The sequence below is a fragment of the Microcaecilia unicolor genome, chromosome 2 (genome assembly GCF_901765095.1).
Source record: "Microcaecilia unicolor chromosome 2, aMicUni1.1, whole genome shotgun sequence".
Classification (NCBI taxonomy): Eukaryota; Metazoa; Chordata; class Amphibia; order Gymnophiona; family Siphonopidae; genus Microcaecilia; species Microcaecilia unicolor.
In genome coordinates, this window is record NC_044032.1 from 241,334,546 (window position 1) to 241,356,335 (window position 21,790).

Here is a 21,790-nt window from a genome sequence, read left to right on the forward strand (position 1 = left end):
AGAGTAGTAATCAGGTTCTTCAACAAATCCGTACAGCTTGATAATAATATTTGCTGAAATGTTAATAGCCAATGCTGCCTCTGTTAATGGGCAGCCGGCAGTGCTCACTGTTCTCGGAGGGATGCCTTTCTGTCAGATTTTAAACACACTAACTTTTCTTTAAACAGGACCAAGGAGAAATCGGCTGCATCAATGAGTGAATTTATTGCCAATACCAGCTCCCAATGATTTGTGACTTGGATAACAAAGGTATCAAAATCTGGATTCTGTTATGTTGTGAGCAAAGTTGAGTATGGTGTTCTTGTTGGAAACAGTGGAATCATGTGGAAGTACGGAGCACCTTCTGTGTGTGAATCTTGTACTTTGTTTTTGTTCTTTGTTACTTAGTTCAGCTTCTTTTATCCTTGATTTTAAGCCCATCCCACTTCTGTTGTTAAATCTTGCCTATGGATGTTATACAAGAGTTTCTGTTAGCCCATTATGATTGTTCGCCTACCACTCCCCCCCCCCCCCCCCAATCTCTTTTCCCTCTACCAGAGGGAAAGGGTCAGCCTACGGAATGGTTGCTACTACTATTACTACTTAGAAATGATAAGTAGTAGTAGCAACCATTCCGTAGGCTTTTGCGAGACCTCTTTATGACTGTAGGATAAAAGTGGATTTTTCTAGATTCTCCTTTCCTTACCATCACTAAGCAACATGTAGTCCAAAAAGAAGCATAAAGGGCTCTCAAGAATGGAACAAGTACTTCTTTATTGAAGACTCGACATGGGCCGTGTTTCGGCGTAACCTAATGCCTGCCTCCGGGGTCAGTTCTAAAATAGGAACAGAAATAACATAACTTTACAAAATATGTTGTTAACAAAAACTGTACCTTATATTTTATTATTCTCATTAAGTGCGGATTATTACTTCGATGATTTTACTGGATTGTGACTATCTACTCAAGTATTTAGCGTTGTTGCTCTGTTGGTAAGCCATCGGTTTTGTTTTCACCTTTTTTTTTCACATTCCCTCAAGGGACTGTGGTATTTTGTCATGTTTTCACTTTCATTTTAATATTTATATTTCACATTTCAATCCATTCATATCTGCTATTCAGCACATTATTTGTGTCAGTATTTTGTACATATGAATTTCACAACACTTTATGTAATGCTCTGTTTTTGGATGGATAACTTATGCATGTAAATCATTTTTCATTGTATTGCATATAAGTTGTTTTTGGTCAAAGTACAGTTTTTGTTAACCACATATTTTGTAAAGTTATGTTATTTTTGTTCATATTTTAGAATTGACCCTGAGGGAGGCGTTAGGTTATGCTGAAACACGGCCAGTGTTGGGTCATCAATGAAAGAGTACTTGTTCCATTCTTGATAGCCCTTTATGCTTCTTTTTGGATCGCTTGTGCTGTGTACTTTGACCCTTTCCGTTGCATGTTGCTAAGCAACATGTTTAACTTATAGAATACTGTCAGTTCCGCGCATTGCATGATGCACTTGGGCATGTCAGCTTACACCTGCCATTTACATAACATAAGGGGAAAGGTAATGGAAATTGATATACTGCCTTTCTGTGGTTTTTGCAACTACATTCAAAGCGGTTTACATAGTATATAGTGGTACTTATTTGTACCCAGGGCAGTGGAGGGTTAAGTGACTTGCCCAGAGTCACAAGGAGCTGCATTGGGAATCAAACCCAGTTCCTGAGGATCAAAGTCTGCTGCACTAATCACTAGTCTGCTACTCCTCCACTTTGTAAGTAGAAACACCTGTATTTTGGCAACATGGTTTGCACTAGTAGTCTGTAATGGCTTAGTTGTGCCCAGAAGCCATTACAGAATTGATGCTAAGCACGCCCCATTGTGATACCTCCAAATTGGTGCCAAGTTATAGAATTACCCTGTTAGTGCATACTAAATTGATTTAATATGTACTAATGTATGAATTAAAGTATGTGAATGTGTTAATTGATTGTCCTCCTTTAGAGGTCTTTTTTTGCACCTCCTAATGCAGCTGTTATGAGAGAGGAAGTATGGAGAAAGAGGGCATTTAAGATAAGGGCTGTGTTGGAGTGGAATAAGTTGCCCAATGAACTTATTGGGAGGAGTTGGGTTTGTGGTTTAGGAAAGCAGTAAAAGTGCTGCTGTTTCCCTGATGTTTTGTTAACTGTTTTATGGTTGTGCAAGCTATTGTTTGGCATTTTGCGATGCCAAGAGAGAGGGTATACAAATTTGTATAAATAAATTAGTGTGCATTAAAATCTTTGAATGCATGTTCCCAACATTTTGACAAAATCCCATGTGTCAACCAAACTGACAAGGTGCATGAATGAACATGGGGAAAAGCCCCAAATGAACCAAAAATGTAGCTCAGTGCATATACCTCTCTTTACTGTTTTGAAATGTGCTAAACAACTTTCTTCTTCATGCGGCAAACTCCCTCTTTGTAAAATATGCTTCAGTACAGCATGGTTGGTTTTCAAGAACATCCTTAGGCAACATCTTCTGCTCAGTGTGTGGCGGCAGCCAAAAAAAGCAAACAGAATGCTAAGAATTATTAGGAAAAGAATAGAAAATGAGACAAAGAATATTATAAAGGCTCTGCGTTGCTCCATGTCACTACCTCACCTTGAGTATTGTATGCAATTCTGGTCTCAGTTCCACCAATATTCAAATAAATTTAAGTGCGCAGGAAAGGATCCTGTCTGCTTAAATTGCTGTGGGCTGTCTAAGCCCCGATACGCTGCAGCACTAAATCAGGCAGTGCCATTGAATATCACCTCTGACAGTCCCAGAAAAGCAGGCAGGTTAGGGGCAGTACCTATCCCTAGGAGAGCCGTCGCTCCTCCTTCAGCTCTCAAGGCTGGGTCAACCGCTGCAATCTGTGGGACACTCATCGCATAACGATCAATCGTCTGCTGGATTGGGGACAAAAGTTCTGGCCAGCGGCAGTTGGCCTTTCACCATCCCCTTCCTTTTAGTATGCGGCATCTGGTAGGAAACTTAGGAAGAAAAACGTCAGCAAGCAATTCGGATCTGTTAGCAAACGTGGTCAGGTCGCCATCTTGACACGCCCCCCCCCCCCAAGAATCCACTTTTTAAACATTTAGAAGCTCTATTTGTGTTTTACACATGTTAATACCAGCGCTTACATGTGTATATTACTTTCATATTTATAAGGGATGGTCCTTGGTATATGCCCAGATACTTACATAAGTACATAAGTACATAAGTAGTGCCATACTGGGAAAGACCAAAGGTCCATCTAGCCCAGCATCCTGTCACCGACAGTGGCCAATCCAGGTCAAGGGCACCTGGCACGCTCCCCAAACGTAAAAACATTCCAGACAAGTTATACCTAAAAATGCGGAATTTTTCCAAGTCCATTTAATAGCGGTCTATGGACTTGTCCTTTAGGAATCTATCTAACCCCTTTTTAAACTCCGTCAAGCTAACCGCCCGTACCACGTTCTCCGGCAACGAATTCCAGAGTCTAATTACACGTTGGGTGAAGAAAAATTTTCTCCGATTCGTTTTAAATTTACCACACTGTAGCTTCAACTCATGCCCTCTAGTCCTAGTATTTTTGGATAGCGTGAACAGTCGCTTCACATCCACCCGATCCATTCCACTCATTATTTTATACACTTCTATCATATCTCCCCTCAGCCGTCTCTTCTCCAAGCTGAAAAGCCCTAGCCTTCTCAGCCTCTCTTCATAGGAAAGTCGTCCCATCCCCACTATCATTTTCGTCGCCCTTCGCTGTACCTTTTCCAATTCTACTATATCTTTTTTGAGATACGGAGACCAGTACTGAACACAATACTCCAGGTGCGGTCGCACCATGGAGCGATACAACGGCATTATAACATCCGCACACCTGGACTCCATACCCTTCCTAATAACACCCAACATTCTATTCGCTTTCCTAGCCGCAGCAGCACACTGAGCAGAAGGTTTCAGCGTATCATCGACGACGACACCCAGATCCCTTTCTTGATCCGTAACTCCTAACGCGGAACCTTGCAAGACGTAGCTATAATTCGGGTTCCTCTTACCCACATGCATCACTTTGCACTTGTCAACATTGAACTTCATCTGCCACTTGCACGCCCATTCTCCCAGTCTCGCAAGGTCCTCCTGTAATCGTTCACATTCCTCCTGCGACTTGACGACCCTGAATAATTTTGTGTCATCGGCGAATTTAATTACCTCACTAGTTATTCCCATCTCTAGGTCATTTATAAATACATTAAAAAGCAACGGACCCAGCACAGACCCCTGCGGGACCCCACTAACTACCCTCCTCCACTGAGAATACTGGCCACGCAATCCTACTCTCTGCTTCCTATCTTTCAACCAGTTCTTAATCCATAATAATACCCTACCTCCGATTCCATGACTCTGCAATTTCTTCAGGAGTCTTTCGTGCGGCACTTTGTCAAACGCCTTCTGAAAATCCAGATATACAATATCAACCGGCTCCCCATTGTCCACATGTTTGCTTACCCCCTCAAAAAAATGCATTAGATTGGTGAGGCAAGACTTCCCTTCACTAAATCCGTGCTGACTTTGTCTCATCAGTCCATGTTTTTGTATATGCTCTGCAATTTTATTCTTAATAATAGCCTCCACCATCTTGCTCACATAAAGAATGTATTGGTTTGGGACTAGGGCCAGGACCAGCAGAAATCAAGAGGCAGTAGGGAGTTTTCAGCACGCACACTGCAGGCAGACCACTTCAAGACTGGTATTCTGAACCAGTAAATTTACTTAAGTCTCTTTAGGCAATTAACAGGGACAATAATAACAGCAAAGGCAGTATTCAAACACTATTTACAACTTCTCTTTATCTCCCTCTCAACCTTTCTCCTTATAGGGGTAAATTCTATGATTGGTGCCTAAAAAATCAGTGCCAAAAAAAAAAAGCCTGTTTAAGCGGTATTCTATAAGCCACACCTAAAGTTCAGCGCAGTTTATAGTATACACGCTTAAGCGGAAAATTGCGCATAAATTTAGGCGCGGCCATTTTCACCAATGAAAACGTGGTGGAAATGCCCGCACCTAAATTTAAGCGCAAATCACTATTATTCTATAATTATGTACGTAGTTTGACGACAAGCCCCTTTTGTTGCAACACGCGTAAATTTTAGGCACGGATCCCGTGCCTAACTTTACGCACGTTGGTCCCAATTAAATCTAATTAGCGCCCAAATTTGCACACACACAGTTTTTGGCGACCTTTACAGAATCAGGGGGATGGTGAATAATGTAATTAGTTTCAAGGAAGATGATCACTTATAGCCTTTGTTCCAGGTGATATGCTTTGCTTTGGGATTCTGAGTCTCCATAGCAGCTGCAGGTAACTTTGTCCTGATTGGATGTGAGATGCTGCCCTGTAGACCTGTTCTTGTTTCTTCAGCTTCTGGAGCTTTTCCAGGATCCTGTACAGATGGTAGGAAGTCCTGTGCGTCCTGCTGGAAATACACAACTATGCCAAGCTTTCTCCCTTTCTCATTTGGCCCTGGTGGGCACAGTGGGTTCCCTTTTCCCACTGTCCCTATCACAGCACACTGTTTAAATGGCTCCAGTTACTTCTAAAGGCTCCAAGGTTCCTCTAAGTAGATGTTATGACTAGACTGGTTAGAAACCTCTTCTGTTCTTTTGCTGTATCTAGTTGGCTAAGTCATTTAGGTTGGATGGCCTCATCTAGTTCCCTCCTGAATTAAGCCCCTCTCCTGATTATAATACTAGTCAAGGGAACTCCTCCTTTCTAGAAACTAAGAGGTGGAATTAAGGTCAGTCATGTAGTGCTCCAGCAGAACCATTAGGGTGATTGTGGAATTCCAAAAAGCAGGACTCTAGGGTTGCAGGGGGCGTGGTTTGAATGTGATGAGGGCGAGGCTTGTGTGGGACCAAAATGTACACGTTTTCCTCATTTCACCTTTGTATCTGGGAAAATTCACAAATCAGGATTTACACCTGCTCTTTCGCACGTACAGGTTTTTCAGAATTGCTCATTTATGCCAGCCCTTTATTTATTTCCCTCTTCAAATTACAATTAGATGACACTTGTGGCCTCTGTATCTAATTAGCAACAATTAAATGTGTAAGTTTGCAAAATGGCACACATACCCGTGTAACTGTCAACACTTTCATGTAAGTTGGTATTTTACGAAATACATGTATCTTGGCACTTACATGTGTAAGTTGCTGAATTTCCTCAGTTGATTTTTTTTGCCATGTTTGTATTTATAAAATGGCCACTCCCACTGTGTGTGCTGGTATGTCAGCCACACAAATGAGTGGCAGCCCAGCATAGCTGGCATGGGGGAGGGGAGGAAATGGGTTATGAGGGGGAGGGGGCGAGGGTCAGAAGGAAGAGTTCTCAGGTAAGTGTAGGTTGGATGGAATAGGTAGAGCAGAAGGGGAGGAAGGATGATTGAGGGGGGAAGGATTGGGATTAGGTAATAGGAAGTGGGGTCCTAGAGGCAGAGAGAGGGGTTACCATAGGAGGCAGCAAGAAGGGCATTCCAAAAGGTGGAGTCGCCATTTTGCATGCTGAGCCAGCAGGCTCTGGCTCTCGCCTATGGCTCCATTTAAAAAATGTCCTTTTCATTTTGGCTTCTCCCTCTTACTTTCTGTGCTTCCCCTTGGGAAGGGTGTCTGGGCATTGTCTCATAAGGAATGATGAGGTAGAGCAGGCTGCATGTGAATGACCTCATGTGCAAGAAGGGCTGCTGCAGAGTTGGGTAAGCTCGTGTGAGCTCAGTTATGGGGCGCTTACAATGCTGATACCCGTCTAGAGTGATATCGCAAATCTTGGGAGAACCGGGCAAGGCCGCCCCCCCCCCCTTTTCTTTTGGGCTAGTAGCCATGTGGTCGCAGATCACAAAGGGGGAGTGCTCGACAGGGCTGATTCTAGTGTGCCTTTCGTTTTTGCCTCCCCATCCTCAAGCTATGTGTCCATTACAGTTGGGGTGTGAGTTGGAGCAGCATGTGCGGGAACGGGCTTTAGGATACACAGCAGTCCTGGGATTATAGCTGCTGTGAGCGCACATGGCCCTTGTACCGGCGCTGTACAGCTGCTGTGACCCAGGTGCACTTAGCCCTAGGGCTCATTTGCAGTGCTATTCCTCACATTTTGGGGGGCCTTTTTCACTAGAGGTGACTGATCTGTGTGAGAGCAGACAGTGCTGGAGGCTAGCAGTGATGCTGTACAACTGTAGGTGCATAACACAGTGCATTGCGAACAGCAGTGTGCTGCACATGCCCACCTGTTTGCAGCTCCAGTGGACAAATGGCTTTTGGCATTTTCGTCCTTCAGGCAACGCGCGTCTGTTCTCCTTGTCACCAGTGTGCCTGGGATGGGCTGAACTGCTGCGGTGTGTTTTTCTGCAGGCATAGTTGGGGGAATGTTTAGACAGCTGGTTCTTCTTTGTTCCCAATGTTGCTTCAGGGTGCGGAGCAAGCGCATCGTTTCACTTTCATTTTCGGACAGTTGCCCATCCATTGCAGCTTCACGTGGTGTATGCTGGAAGTTCTGTGGGACCTCAGGTGTAGCAGCAAAGGTAAAAGTGGTTAAGGTTTTGGAGTTCCAAGAGAAGAGGACATTTCTCTGGTAAGTGAACGCTATTTTGCTTTGTGCTTTGGGAACTTAAAGATTGGGGTTTAAAGGAGGAATTGTAGTTTAGTGTTAGGCAAAATAAAAATATAAAAAGCTAATTTCATCAACTAATCTCCATAGCCTTTTCCACTTAGTTTAAAAAACTTTGTACCACATCATTAACAGATAGAATCTAGCAGGCACTGCAAGATCTAGTTTAGTAGTAAGGGGGAATAAAAAGAGAGAGAGAGAGGGACAAGCAAGCAGGACCTAGTTTAGTATTAAGGGGGGAATAGAGAGAGAGAGAGAGAGAGAGAGAAAAGCAAGCATCATTAACTAGTTGCCATAGTGTACAAACCCTTTTCCCATAGTTTTAAACTGAAAATTTCTCTAGAAATAGGCATTTTCCCATAGTTTTAAACTGAAACCTTTTCTAGAGGTAGAAACTAAACAGCCAAAAACTTTTGTTCTAAAAGGCAGTTATTTTCTGTTCCTTGGCTGCTGGAGAGGTAGCACATCCAGCGACCTCAATTAAGTGTTAATTAAGATGTGGGGAAGTAGAATAATTGCATAGGTTGCTGAGTCAGCTTCAAAGAGCATGTTTAAAAAAGGCCCTTAGATTCAAAACTATATAAAGAGGAAAGGTCCCACTTATCTTTCTTTCTGCTTTGTGCTTTGGGAACTTAAAGATTGGGGTTTAAAAGAGGAATTGTAGGTTAGTGTTAGGCAAAATAAAAATATAAAAAGCAAATTTTATAACCTAATCTCCATAGTCTTTTCCACTTAATTTTAAAAACTTTGTACCACAGCATTAACAGATAGAATCTAGCAGGATCTAGTTTAGCTTTATGGAGAAGCTGGTACAGGAGCCAACAAGAGAAGGAAAAATTCTAGACCTAGTCCTTAGTGGAGCGCATGATCTGGGGCGGAAGGTAATGGTGCTGGGGCCGCTTGATAACAGTGATCATAATATGATCGGATTTGATATTAGCTTTGAAGTAAGTATACATAGGAAATCAGCGTTTAACTTTAAAAAAGGAGACTATGATAAAATGGGAAGAATGGTGAAAAAAACTTAGAGGAGCGGCTGCGAGGGTCAAAAATTTACATCAGGCGTGGATGCTGTTCAAAAACACCATCCTGGAAGCCCAGGCCAAATATATTCCACTTATTAAAAAAGGAGGACGGAAGACCAAATGACAACCGGCATGGTTAAAAAGTGAGGTGAAGGAAGCTATTAGAGCTAAAAGAAAATCCTTCAGAAAATGGAAGAAGGAACTGACTGAAAATAATAAGAAACAGCATAAGGAATGTCAAGTCAAATGCAAAGTGCTGATAAGGAATGCTAAGAGGGACTTCGAAAAAAAAGATTGAGTTGGAGGCAAAAACATATAGTAAAAATTTTTTTTAGGTATATTAAAAGCAGGAAGCCGGCACAAGAATCAGTTGGACCGCTAGATGACCGAGGAGTAAAAGGGGTGACCAGGGAAGGCAAAGCCGTAGTGGAGAGATTAAATGAATTCTTAGCTTCAGTCTTCACCGAGGAAGATTTGGGTGGGATACCGGTGCCAGAAATGGTATTTGAAGCTGACGAGTCGGAAAAACGTAATGAATTCTCTGTAAACCTGGAGGATGTAATGGGGCAGTTCTACAAACTGAAGAGTAGCAAATCTCCTGGACCGGATGGTATTCATCTCAGAGTACTGATAGAACTGAAAAATGAGCTTGTGGAGCTATTGTTAGTAATATGTAATTTATCCTTAAAATCGAGCGTGGTACCGGAAGATTGGAGGGTGGCTAATGTAATGTCGATTTTTTTAAAAGGTTGCAGAGGAAATCCAGGAAATTATAGACCGGTGAGTCTGACGTTGGTGCTAGGCAAAATGGTAAAGGCTATTATTAAGAACAAAATTACAGAGCATATTCAAAAGCATTGATTAATGAGACAAAGTCAACATGGATTTAGTGAAGGGAAATCTTGCCTCACCAATCTACTACATTTCTTTGAAGGGGTGAACAAACATGTGGATAAAGGTGAACCGGTTGATATTGTGTGTCTTGATTTTCAGAAGGCGTTTGACAAAGTACCTCATGAAAGACTCCAGAGGAAATTGGAGAGTCATGGGATAGGAGGTAGTGTTCTATTGTGGATTAAAAACTGGTTAAAAGATAGAAAACAGAGAGTAGGGTTAAATGGTCAGTATTCTCAATGGAGAAGGGTAGTTAGTGGGGTTCCCCAGGGGTCTGTGCTGGGACCGCTGCTTTTTAACATATTTATAAATGACCTAGAGATGGGAGTAACTAGTGAGGTAATTAAATTTGCTGACGACACAAAGTAATTCAAAGTCATTAAATCGCGGGAGGATTGTGAAAAATTACAAGAGGACCTTACGAGACTGGGCGTTTAAATGGCAGATGACGTTTAATGTGAGCAAGTGCAAAGTGATGCATGTGGGAAAGAGGAACACGAATTATAGCTACGTCATGCAAGGTTCTACATTAGGAGTCACGGACCAAGAAAGGGATCTAGGTGTCGTCGTTGATGATACGTTGAAACCTTCAGCTCAGTGTGCTGCTGCGGTTAGGAAAGTGAATAGAATGTTGGGTATTATTAGGAAAGGTATGGAAAACAGGTGTGAGGATGTTATAATGCCTTTGTATCGCTCCATGGAGCGACAGCACCTCGAATACTGTGTTCAATTCTGGTCGCCGCATCTCAAAAAAGATATAGTGGAATTAGAAAAGGTGCAGAGAAGGGTGACGAAAATGATAAATGGGATGGGACGACTTCCCTATGAGGAAAGGCTAAAGCGGCTAGGGCTCTTCAGCTTGGAGAAAAGGCGGCTGAGGTCTATAAAATAATGAGAGGAGTTGAATGGGTAGATGTGAAGCGTCTGTTTACGCTTTCCAAAAATACTGGGACTAGGGGGAATGTGATGAAGCTACAATGTAGTAAATTTAAAACTAATCAGAGCAAACTTTTCTTCACTCAACATGAAATTAAACTCTGGAATTCGTTGCCAGAGAATGTGGTAAAGGCGGTTAGCTTAGCGGAGTTTAAAAAAGGTTTGGACGGCTTCCTAAAGGAAAAGTCCATAGACCATTATTAAATGGACTTGGGGAAAATCCACTATTTCTGGGATAAGTAGTATAAAATGTTTTGTACTTTTTTGGGATCTTGCCAGGTTTTTTTGACCTGGATTGGCCACTGTTGGAAGCAGGATGCTGGGATTGATGGACCTTTGGTCTTTCCCAGTATGGCAATACTTATGTACTTATCGTGCACTTTGTGGTTTATCAGGATTGGCTCAATTTTCCCAGCATCTTTTTGTATGCATCTGGAATATACTTGGCTTCTGGAGAAGGTCAGGGTATGCTGCGTGTCCGTGGTCGATACAGTGGAGCCTTGTAGGATAATTTTCACGTGCTGTCGTGGGCCGTAAACTGTACCATGAAGCTACAGCAGACATGTTGGTTAGAGCTTTCTTTGGCAGCCATATTAGTTATGTCAGAGTAAAAGCAGCCATGCTAGTTAGAGCCTTGTTGGGCAGCCATGTTGGTTAGGTCAAAGCACCAGCAGCCATATTGGTTTGGTATAAACAACAGTGGCCATATTGGTTAGGTCAAAGCACCAGTGGTCATGTTGGTTGGGTCTAAGTACTAGCAGCCATGTTGGTTATGTCAAAGCTCGGACAGCCATATTGGTTATCAGGCAGCTATGCTGGTTAGGTCTAAATACTAGCAGCCATGTTGTTTAGGTCAAGGCTCAGGCAGCCGTTTCGGTTAGGTCACTACCCAGGTAGCCACGTTGGTTAGGTCAACGTGCAGGCTGCCATGGTCGTCCAGTTAAACTGGAGCAGCCAGGTGATGAGGTCACTTTTTCGCTGGGTGCAGCTATATTGGTGGGGCTCTCGAGTTGCTGTTACAACCATGGCGACCAGGCATGTAGGGGTTAAATGGCCATCTGGGTGGCTTGGGCTGACATGGAAGCATCTGCATAATAGGCGGCCATTGAATAAACTGTATAACAGGTTGTGATACCAACTATAAACAATATAATCACCTACTGTAGTCGTTAATTCACGACAGGATTGTGAAAAATTACAGAAGTACCTTACGAGGCTGGGAGACTGGGTGGCTAAATGGCAGATGACGTTTAATGTGAGCAAGTGTAAGGTGATGCATGTGGGAAAAAAGAACCCGAATTGTAGCTACGTCATGCAAGGTTCCACGTTAGGAGTTACTGACCAAGAAAGGGATCTGGGTGTCGTCGTTGATAATACACTGAAACCTTCTGCTCAGTGTGCTGCTGCGGCTAGGAAAACGAATAGAATGTTGGGTATTATTAGGAAAGGTATGGAAAACAGGTGTGAGGATGTTATAATGCCGTTGTATCACTCCATGGTGCGACCGCACCTTGAGTATTATGTTCAATTCTGGTCGCCGCATCTCAAGAAAGATATAGTAGAATTGGAAAAGGTGCAGCGAAGGGTGACTAAAATGATAGCGGGGATGGGACGACTTCCCTATGAAGAAAGATTAAGGAGGCTACGGCTTTTCAGCTTGGAGAAGAGACAGCTGAGGGGAGACATGATAGAGGTATATAAAATAATGAATGGAGTGGAATAGGTGGATGTGAAGCGTCTGTTCACGCTTTCCAAAAATACTAGGACTAGGGGGCAAGCGATGAAACTACAGTGTAGTAAATTTAAAACAAATCGGAGAAAATGTTTCTTCACCCAACGCATAATTAAACTCTGGAATTCATTGCCAGAGAACGTGGTGAAGTTGGTTAGCTTAGCAGAGTTTAAAAAGGGGTTAGACGGTTTCCTAAAGGACAAGTCCATAAACCACTACTAAATAGACTTGAGAAAAATCCACAATTCCGGGAATAACATGTATGGAATGTTTGTACATTTGGAAAGCTTGCCAGGTGCCCTTGGCCTGGATTGGCCGCTGTCGTGGACAGGATGCTGGGCTCGATGGTCTTTTCCCAGTGTGGCATTACTTATGTACTTAAATACGTGGTTGTTCTTCAATTGCTAATTATTAAGTGAAATTTCATACCAATTATCAGACACAGTAAGTTACAGAAGCAGAATTACATCTATCAGTTATCTTAGATATGCTAACTCTGTTTCTTTGAACACAACCGGAGACTGCACTTTACTTATTGTAGATAAAATGTCTATCCCCTTTAAATTTATCTTACTTTTATCTATCATAGACTGCAATCATGTGGCATTTTTATAAGTCCAGCCTAACGGTTGACATTTTCTTGTATACTACGTTCCTACCACCCTTTCCATGAAAAAATACTTCCTGACATTACTCCTGAGTCTGCCCCCTTTCAACCTCAATTCATAACCTCTAGTTCTACCGCCCTCCCGTCTCCTGAAGTCCCTTCCTCATCCTCCCCATTATTTTTTTGAGTAGGTTTTCTGCTGTATTAGCTTCTTTTTACCGCATTGGCGTCTGCCTCTGTGGTGCGCTGTAAGCCACATTGAGCCTGACGTGGTTGGGAAACTGTGGGGTACAAATGAGATAATAAATAAAATAAAAGGTTTGTTTGCGGAATAGTACCTTTCAAATTTGTGAATGTCTGTATCATGTCACCCCTGTTTCTCCTTTCCTCCAAGGTATACATGTTCAGGTCGGCAAGTCTCTCCTCATACAGTTTGCAATTCAAATCCCATACCATTTTTGTAACTTTTCTTTGCACTGCTTATAGCCTTTTTACATCTTTAGCAAGATTCGGCCTCCAAAACTGAACACATACCCCAAGTGAGGCCTCACTAATGACTTGTAGAGAGGCATCAACACCTCCTTTCTTCTACTGGTTATACCCCTCTCTATGCAGCCTAGATATGCCAGGTTCATGCTTACATACCTCATGCTTTCAGATGTTCCTCTATACTACATATATCTGTGGATGCACAGCTTTAAGAGCTTCGAGTTTGCAGTCTTCGTACATCTTCACTGTTCACAAAGTTAGTTGGGCAGAGACCACACATGCCTGAACCACACAGACTATATAGCCATGGGCATGCAAGTTGCTGACAGATTACTAGTACTTGGTTTGTGGATAGATTCTGGTGTGGTGTATTCTAATCCACCTTTTCAAGCCTCTGTACAACGCTTGTATAGCATACGGGCTTTCAGGTTTCTTATGGGAATAACTGTAGCTAACATATGGGGTCTTGCAATCTGCTTATTAGAATGCCTTCACCTGGATGCACAGTGCATCCACAGACTTCCGTCCTCTAGTTTCATTTCCTATATAACACCTGTAACGTCAAGTCACTGCGTCAATGATCTTTGGGCTTCTAGGCTCACAATATTCCACTGGCAACTCAATGCACAAAGGTCCAATGGCTCTAGATCAGAGCAAGTTGTTTTTCACTACGGTTTTATTGAAAAGATTACACCTCCAGTTGTTGGCATTATCCAGGTTTCGTATACACTAGCTACACCAGGACACTAGCTGCACCCGGATACGCGATACATCGATAACATGCATCTGAATGTGCAGGGCTACACTAGCCTACAGGCTTACAGGTTGTCCTATATACTGAAGGCAGCCGTTAGACAGGTTTCCAGGCACCACCTAACCCCAGGGTTTGCACTGATTTCTCTGACAGGGATTCAGAGATGCAAGGGTTCGTTTGCCCACAGGCTTCCAATAGTCTAACTGCACCTGACAGTAAGCGCTTCTATAGCTGGCGACTTATACTTTTCTCATATACCACCAGAATTCGTAGATACACCACTCCAATAGCCCAAAGGATCAGGTTTCTTATATAAGAAAAGCACCACATATACACTGCTTCATGACACGCAGGATCTACCGGTAACATTCATACTAAATGCATCAAAGGTACACCGTTTCCACACACTTGGGGCTTGACGATTGTGTCCATACTAAAGGCACCTGTTTACTGCTTTAATAACCTTTGGGATTACAGACAGCTGTTGTATCACCTTCGCTGGAAGTACATTATTTCGATGCATTAGGCGTTCATGTCTAGTACACTTCTGTACTAACTGTTGACTTTCAGGTCTTGTATATACCAGATAGCTTTGCAAGTGGTTTAGATAATCGCAATATTTCAATTGTCTTCAGTTTGCAATTTCCAAAACTATTCACCTTCAATAAGGCGGTGCGCCCGCAAGTTCCGGATATAATCACTGCACATGAACTTACACTACTGCAATAACCTTGGGCTGGCAATCATTATGAGCTGACACAATAGCGCTCGGACGCCAGTTGTTCTTATAGGTCATAAACTCTAGAATGTACTCTGCAGCTTCCTATGTACTTACAAGTCTATTACGACTCCAACTACAAGTCATTTTAGGTTCTTCCTGGCAACTCTTGCTGCCGCTTAATAGGGCTAAAACTAGGTCAAGGACTTCTGTAATACTTTCGTGGTGTTCACATTACTTTGCAGAGGGGCCCCCTTACATTACAGAACGTTTAATAGAGGGGCACATCCCGCACCCTGTTGACAGGCTAAGGTCTTGTTTAACGATTACAGGATGTAAATTAGAGTATACCACAAAGGTTGTGGGAGCATTGTCAGATGTCATATTGGCTGAACCCATAAATGCCGTCAGCAGGCACAGTCAGGTGTCTGGTGAGCATAATCACCTATCCCGGAATTATATATGGATGTTGCCCGCATGGGTCGCTGCTTAGGCCTCCAGAGATTCCAGTCCAATAAGCCAATGTATGCCAGCAGTGCATACTAGCCCAACCCAGGAACTCTTCTACCTGGGATATTATACAATAAGTGCTGAGAGACAGGCTAGCTTAGTGCTGAGCTATTTATAGTATTTTACATTGTGGTTTGGGTATGAGTATACCTTACTCGGCTTATAATTTGGTATGTAATTTTGCTCCCCACGCCCAATTGTTAGAATATAGCAAATTAGAAATGAAGTTGTCTCCTGCTCGTGATGATTATTATGGGCTTATCTGAGAGGTAAGGTCTACTGGAGTGTAAGAATTGGCTGCAACTAGGAGCCCTACTGGTGGGAGGACTGCAACAAGCGAGGTGTCGCTAACCTGGTCCTTGGCATTGGGTCTTAGTCTAAGAGAGCACACAGCAGGAAGTTTCAGATCAAATTAAGCTTCAACAGTGGTCAAATATGTAAATTGTGTGGGCACATGATAGCAGTTGCATGGTTGATGGCAAAACCGTGGGTGGTTCCACTCTTGTATGGAGGGGGGCCAGAATGATAGCAGTTGCATGGATGATGGCAAAACTACAGGTGGTCCCACTCTTGTATGGAAGGGGGCCAGTGACAGAGTAAGTGAAAGTCAATGGTGCCTACCTTAGACTTGGATGGGGAGGCTGAAGGCATCAAGAAAGAGTCAACGTTTAAGAAGGGGGAATGTGCTTTTATGGCAACCCCCTATCAAGGATGTGATGGTAGTACCTCGGTATGTCTAAGGTATATGCCACAGGTAACACAGGAATGTGATTCATGTAAGGCTGAAACAGTGGGAGCTGTGTGACTCAAAAGACTTCACACCCTGCCCAAATGCGCTAGATAGGAAGTTGTATACATGCATTAATTGCTTGATATTGTAAGCTGCATGCTTGAATGTAATTGCACGATACTGTAACTGTTTTGCATATGTAAGTAATAGAATGATGCAGCCATAATAAATTCCACTATTTTATTGGATAACTTGTTAAGTGTTAATTTATGGAGTGTTTGTGGGTGATATTAGGAGAATGACATGCAGCTGCCTGCTTTGTTTGTGTGTTCTGTCTAAAATGGGGCTGTATGTGCATGGATGTTTGGGAGCATAGAGTAAATGCCTAATTTTTATTTTTAAAGATGTTCAACTCTTGTGTTAGTGGTGCTGTTTTCTGGTGTGATGCAGCTTAGGAATATGATTGAGATTTAGGTACAGTAAGATGGCTGTCAAGCTGTTTCTTCAGGTCACTGATTGATGGAAGTGGGTGGTGGTGAGCAGTTCCTTGACCTGATCATAGTGGGAGATGATCAGGGAAACTGCTGAGGAGGAAGGGAGTCTAATGTTTGGTTGAAGGTGAAGAGGACGGGAGAAGTTAGTAGGCAGCTGAGTTTTGATTGGGGACAAGTGCGAGGTGGGCAGGAGGATGAGTCGTCAGTTATGGACAGAAGGATGTGGGCATTGGAGAGTTGACTCTCTGAGGAAAGGCATGTCCCAGCTGATTGGCACAACTGGGTAGACAACAGTCTATCCTGCTTATTTTCGAAAGGAGAAAAACGCCCATGTTCGGGAGATGGGCGTCCGGTTCCCGTGGGCGGCCAAATCGGTATAATTGAAAGCCGATTTTGGTCGTCTTCAACTACACTCCGTCGCGGGAACGAATAAAGTTGATGGGGGCATGTTGGAGGCGTGGTGAAGGCGGGACTGGGGCGTGGTTATCGGCCGAGCAGAGATGGGCGCGCTTGGCCGATAATGGAAAAAAAGAAAGGCGTTTTTAGCGAGAATTTAGGACACTTTTTTTGACCCTTTTTTCTCATGAACAGGTCCCAAAAAATGCCCTAAATGACCAGATGACCACCGGAGGGAATCAGGGATGACCTCCCCTGACTCCCCCAGTGATCACTAACCCCCTCCCACCAAAAAAACCCACTTGCAAAAACCTTATTTCCCAGCCTCTATGCCACCCTCAAATTCCGTACCCACCTCCATGACAGCAGAATGTGTTCGATCCTCTCACAGCCTTTCCCTAGGTCAGATGTGGCTCTCGGGTGCACTGCAGGGCCACATCAGCATTGCATTGTGGTGGGTGTAGGGTATTGGGCTCCGTGATTTCACTAGCTTCTGTTAGTCTCACGATGTTGGTAGTTGGTAGGCTCTTCTCCCATGGTGCTTTTCCCCCTGCTTACTGGGTCAGAGTGTGCCCTGTTTTGTTTCCGGTAGTCCACGAGGTAGTGGCCATTTTTGTAAGTCCGTTTTAGATCCCTTTCGTGTGTTAGCCACGTTACAGAACTTAGCTCTTACCTAGAATGTTGCTGAAAGAGGGCATTGTACACCATTCTGCCAGCTCTGAGCTACTGTTAATCTTAGTACCAGGGAGACTCGTTGCCAGTGGGGCACAACCTCTGATCTGCAGTTAACTGTGAGTAAACGCAGTTATTGAAATAAAGGACGTTTTCAGCGAGATTAGTCTTACAGTGTGAACTGCTGTGCCAAGGTTATACAGCAGCAACAAGTCCTGTCCCTGGAGCACTTTTAGTGGGTAATGCAGTGCACTTCAAGCAGGCTTACTTTATTTTTTTGTCTATTAGATTGTAAGCTCTTTGAGCAGGGACTGTCTTTCTTCTCTGTTTGTGCAGTGCTGCATACGCCTTATAGCGCTATAGAAATGCTAAATAGTAGTAGTAGTAGTAGTAGTAGGCGGACCCAGGCCCATCCCCCCTACCTTTAACACTTGTGGTGGTAAGTGGGAGCCCTCTAATCCCCCCCCCCCAAAACCCACTGTACCCACATGTAGGTGCCCCCCTTCACCATTAAGTGCTATGGTAATGGTGTTGAGTTGTGGGGAGTGGGTTTTGGGGTGGATTTGGGGGTCTCAGCACCCAAGGTAAAGGAGCAATGCACCTGGGAGGTAATTTAATGTTTTTTCCTATTTTTTAAAAGTGCCCCCTAAGGTGCCCGGTTGGTGTCCTGGCATGTGAGGGGGACCAGTGCACTACGAATCCTGGCCCCTCCCACGACCCAAAGCCTTGGATTTGGTCGTTTTTGAGTTGGGATGCTTCGGTTTCGATTATTGCTGAAAAACGAAAACTCCCAGCTCAAACAAACGTCCACATCTCAAAAATGCCCACATCCAATGCATTTGCCTGGCACAAACCGTATTTACGAAACTAAAGATAAACGTCCATCTTTTTTCGAAAATACGATTCAGCCCACCCCTTCACGACCCGTTCTCGGAGATGGACGTTCTTACACATGGGCGTTTGCGTTCGATTATGCCCCTCTATGCCACTTAAGCAAAAGAGTAAAGAGGAGACACACTATTGCATTCATTTCTCTGACAAAACCTCAAAAGCCTAAAGATGGAGGAGCTACAGGTCTGTATTCCAGGAAGGAGAAAATAGAACATTTCTTGGCAACTTTTAGTGGCATTACCATCCAGATTAACTTGAAAAAAGCCATCCTTTCTTTCTTGCGACTTCAGCACCGTGGGAAGGAGGGGTTCATGCTGCTACAGGGATTTGTGACATTTTAATGCTTGCAGCAGACTCTGTGCTCTGGCATGTGATAGCATGAGGGTAAAGGCTGGAACTCTGGATCAGGGAGACAAATTTGCAAGATTCTGTTTGCAAGATTCAGTTGCTGCTTTGAACTACGGTATGTATGCATGCCTCTAGTCTGTAAAGCATTTCCAAACTGTGTTTACTGTAGGAAAAGGGCACGTTGCAAGGAATTTTTTCCGACTTTTCTGTGTAGGAGCTGTAACTGAATTGAGAGGGTTCAGGTGGATGTCGGAGAATTTCTTTGGTTTAAAATTGGTTACACCAACAACTCCTCTCTGTCTCTCTCTAGATGTCTTCCTCTACTGAAAATGGAAACACCAGCTCTGGAAAACAGGATGGGGAGAAAACATATAAAAAGGTATGGACAAATGAATTATATGGTTAGCACAGCTTTTTCTGCCAATGAGTAGAATTTTTCACTTGCCTGCTGTGAGTAAGTGGCAGATAAATATTTTGTACATTTGCACATATTTGCGAACACTGTTTTTGAAAAAGGCTTCCTCGTGGTGTTAAAACCGTCATACAGGTGTGCTGAGTTTGGGGTGTAGACCTCTTTTGTGTTCTCCAAAAATTGTTTGTGAAAAGTAGGCTTCATGACTGAAATTTTTCCTCACAGCATTATTGAACATGCCTAACTTTTTCAGCAGTGTATGTATGTATGTATGTATGTATCTATCTATCTATCTATCTATCTATCTATCTATCTATCTATCTATCTATCTATCTATCTATCTATCTATCTATCTATCTATCTGTATATTGATGTCTTCTTAAAGGTTGTTTTAAGAGCACCCAGTGAGGGATTGATTTGAATCTAAGTATGGCATGTATTTTTTTTTCATAAATTATTGTCTGTCATCTCTGGAAAGAAGATGTCAGTTTCCACTGTACAGTAGAAATTCTTGCCAGCACTGGAAACCCAAGAAGGGGTCTGCTGGTAAGAAAACTAACAACATTGAAGTACTCAAGTGATTCTTTCAGGAGTTGATGTCAGACAATAAGAAGTCCTTGTTTGATAATATCCACTCTTGAATGGCGCTAAATCCCAGACTTTTTTTTTAACAGTGCTATAACTGAACAGTTATAGAAATTAATTTTAACTCAGAAATATTGGGTCTAATTCATACTATATCCCCCTAGAACTGAGCAGCTTAGGGGAGCCAGCAAGTCATATGAACTCTTTGATCTGTTTCTGTGGAAGAGATAAAGAATGCATCTGCCCTGTTGCATTTTAGCACCAGTAAAATGCCCAGTGTTATTTAATTTGTCTTGTAGTAATATCCACAGTGTTTATATTTTCATATTTGGAGCTCATACAAAAGGGAAAATTGACGTATGGAACATTTCCACTTGTCTCCTAAAGTCTGATAACCCACAAGACAAAAGCTTCCATAAATCTGCATCTTGTGAGATGCATTTTCCATGCATGACTGGGGATCTGTAAATTATTAGTCAGGCTTGATATTTTTTCAGTAATATATTAATAAGTGCCTGGATCACATAAAATTCATAAGGTAGGTTTAAAGAAGAATTCCAGACTTCATATGTTGATTGGAAATTATCAGAGTGCACTTTTGTTTTTTAAAAGCATTTTCTTCATTTTCTTTGCACAGACTGTGAGGCTCATTGCTAGCGTGTGCACTCAGTGTTTTTGTATACATGCAAAAAAATCACCTAGAAAATATTACACAAATTCAGCAACAGAAAAGTTTGAGGTATAGTTATTTTGTCTGTGAAATCAGGTTGTGAAGCCAAATCTGTACATAACTTTGACCTATATCAAACTTATGGCTAGATTTAATAAAAGACCTATTTACTAATAATGCACATTCTTTAACCAGGTAGGTGCCCCAAGGCTATATGGTAAATGCCTATTCTATAACAAAACCTAGGCGCCTAAGTTCTGTTACATAGAAAGATAGACAATGACAGCAGATAAAGACCATATGGCCTATCCAGTCTGCCCATCCATATCACCCTCTATCTCTTCTCCCCCTAAGATACTCCACATGCCTGTCCCACGCTTTCTTGAACTCAGACACAGTCCCTGTATCTACTTCCTCCTCCTGGAGGTTCTTCCATGCATCCACAATCCTTTCAGCAAAGATGTATTTCCTTAGATTACTTCTGAGTCTATCCCTTTTAACTTCATCTTATTCCTTCTCATTTCAGAGCTTCCTTTCAGGTGAAAGAGACCTGCCTCATGTGCATTTATGCTGCAGAGAAATTTAAATGTCTCAATCATATCTCCTGTCGAGGGGAGTAGCCAGCCCTCCCATTTTTTTTTGGGGGGGGGGGGGAGGGCCAGAGCTGGATTGGGGGGGGCAATGCGTTCCCTCTTTTCCTCCGCCTCTAATGTCGGCAAGTCTCTTCTCATATGTCTTGTAACACAAATCCCATACCATTTTTGTAGCTATTCTTTGCACCGCTTCAATTCTTTTTACATCCTTAGCAAGATACGGCCTCCAAAACTGAACACAATACTCCAGGTGGGGCCTCACCAGCGACTTATAGAGGGGCATCAACACCTCCTTTCTTCTGCTGGTCACACCTCTCTCTATACAGCCTAGCAACCTAGCTATGGCCACCGCCTTGTCACACTGTTTTGTCGCCTTCAGATCCTCAGATACTATCACCCCAAGATCCCTCTCCCCTTCTGTACATATCAGACTCTCACCGCCTAACACATACGTCTCCCGTGGATTTCTACTCCCTAAGTGCATCACTTTGCATAATTATTGCTACCCAGCTAGTTTACTGTAAGCAGTCATACAGTGTACTATCTGTGACTAGACTATAACATTTACTTCTTCTTTAGACAGCAAAAATTCTTCTAACTGCTTGGGATCACAGAATTGAAATTGTTTAAACTGAAATAGTGCTCGACATATGCAAGGAAATTTAAGTACAAAATT

At 42.8% G+C, this 21,790-nt stretch overlaps 1 protein-coding gene across 5 annotated transcripts in view; it reads left to right on the top strand.

The window, feature by feature from the left end:
* The window catches only part of PIP5K1B (phosphatidylinositol-4-phosphate 5-kinase type 1 beta), a 435,282-nt gene that overhangs the window by 193,140 nt on the left and 220,352 nt on the right, over positions 1–21,790 (top strand). For all 5 annotated transcript variants that reach the window (XM_030193839.1, XM_030193840.1, XM_030193837.1 and 2 more), the window contains 2 exons: positions 168–249; positions 19,165–19,233. In XM_030193839.1, coding sequence (XP_030049699.1) covers positions 19,165–19,233 — 69 coding nt within the window. In that variant the 5' untranslated portion in view covers positions 168–249. The remainder of the gene's footprint in view (positions 1–167; positions 250–19,164; positions 19,234–21,790) is intronic.